Raw genomic sequence first — 1,986 nt, 5'->3', positions numbered from 1 at the left:
TTTTCTTCTGGTTGTCCGTCCCATCAGAGGCCTTATCGGCACTCAAGTGGCTCACTCTAACCAACGTTATCCTGCCAAGGGGTTACCTCCCCATTAATGCGGCCAGGGGGGTTGGTTGAGTGCATTCAATGCGATAGTGACAGCTTACTTTGAGGTTAACCTCTCCCCAAAATCACCTTTGTCAGGCCGAGGACAAGGTATCCTCGGCGTGGATCCAGGAGAATAAGCTTCCCCCCCTTCTCCTCAGGAATAGCTTGCGATCCTCGGCATGGGCCTTGGGCCTGCTATATGATGGGCCGAGGCTATCAGGCCCACGGACCCCACAATTTCTATTCACATTTCATTAAGTGATCAGCTATATTGCATGTTACAATTGTCTTAGGAAGACTAATTTCTCATTCAATAGTATTCTAGCAGGTTCCATCGTATGTTTTAATGGGTATCCCACATGAAACTGCATCCTCTGCGACATTGACACCTTTGGGTGAAGCTTGCTTGAAAATGGATCTTACTGCCATACATGAAATATTGGAGAAGAAAGGATACAAAGATGATGAGGGGATAGCTAATGAGGTTTGCTACTGCCTGTCCTGTACTTAATTCTCTTTGCTAAATTGTAAAATATAGAGATATCAACTTCAGTATGTAAATGGTTTCAGTAGAATTTTTTCACTAATAAAACAATCCAAAAACTAGAAGTTTCTTTTCCCTTGGACATAAGATACTTAGTGATGCTTCCACATTAATGTATTTTCTCATTTGAACATTTTTTTTCATCTTTTTACAATTATTTTGGCACTGATTCTGCCTGAGTACTTATCGACTTGCAGCTTTCTTTTCAACTGTGGACCAGTCAAATGCAGGAGACCTTGAATTGTAAGACACATGGAGATACTGCTTTTCGAGGCAAGGACTTTGCAACTGCCATTGCTCGCTATACAAAAGTGAGTCTCTGTCCTATAGAAGTCATTTTGAGCTAGCAACTTGGGTGCATATAGTGTGTGTATCATGACTGTAAAATAATAAAATCTATATTGCAAAAACATAAGAGCAAAGAAAATGCGTTTTATGTTGTTCAGTTTATGTTGAAGCTAGACTGAGTAGTGGTTTGCCAGACTAAATTGGTCTCGTTAGTTTGCATCAAACATTTTATAATAATGTGTATATCATGACTGTAAAACAATAAGATCTTATATTGCAAAAACATAAGAGCAAAGAAAATGTGATTTATGTTGTTCAGATTATGTTGAAGCTAGATGGAGTGGTGGTTTGACAGACTGAATTTGTCTCATTTGTTTGTATCGAACATGTAATAATTTTTTGCACAATAAATTTAGTGCTTTGTAAAACATGGAATATATGCATTAGATTGAGTAGCATTCATTGATCAGTGACAGTGACAGTAAAGTGGTAAGTAATAGGAGTTTTCTATCTACTAGTATTTGAACTGAATGTCTTCATAGACATTTAGGAACTGGGTTAATTCGGCTGAGGACTTTTCAAAATTCTTGCTAGTTTGTGCAAAAAGCTTAATATTTTCATGGTCTTTTGTGTAGTTCTTAGATGGCGGGACCATGGACTCACCCACTGTGTATGCTAGGCGCTGTTTATCTTACTTGATGAGTGAGATGCCGCAAGAAGCTCTGGGGGATGCTATGCAAGCTCAGGTGGTGTCTCCTGAGTGGCCCACTGCTTTGTACCTTCAAGCAGCTTGCCTCTTCAAGCTTGGGATGGATAACGATGCACAAGAAACACTCAAAGATGGCACAAACTTGGAAGCCAAAAGGAACAAAAAATAAATAGTGTATAGAATTTTTTTAAAGAAAAAAATATTTTAGGGGGGACGGGTGGGTTCTTTTCTTTCTTTTTTCTATGTAGTTATGCTTAGTCTTTTGTATGATTGTATTTACCCTTCATTTGCTGTCTTTTGCCATTTTCAGCTTAAAGCTGCAATATAGGATTCTTGGAAAATTTACAGTTGGTTTA

General features: G+C 38.6%; 1 protein-coding gene across 1 annotated transcript in view; it reads left to right on the top strand.

The window, feature by feature from the left end:
- The window catches only part of LOC111988166 (serine/threonine-protein kinase BSK5), a 5,537-nt gene extending 3,551 nt beyond the window's left edge, over positions 1-1,986 (top strand). Inside the window, exons 8-10 of the mRNA XM_024019935.2 lie at positions 418-573; positions 831-944; positions 1,557-1,986. Of these exons, the coding sequence (XP_023875703.1) occupies positions 418-573; positions 831-944; positions 1,557-1,799 (513 nt within the window). The 3' untranslated portion in view covers positions 1,800-1,986. The remainder of the gene's footprint in view (positions 1-417; positions 574-830; positions 945-1,556) is intronic.

This window comes from Quercus suber, unplaced genomic scaffold (genome assembly GCF_002906115.3).
Source record: "Quercus suber isolate HL8 unplaced genomic scaffold, Cork oak 2.0 scaffold_113, whole genome shotgun sequence".
Lineage (NCBI taxonomy): Eukaryota > Viridiplantae > Streptophyta > Magnoliopsida > Fagales > Fagaceae > Quercus > Quercus suber.
This window is presented reverse-complemented; position numbering and strand designations above follow the sequence as displayed.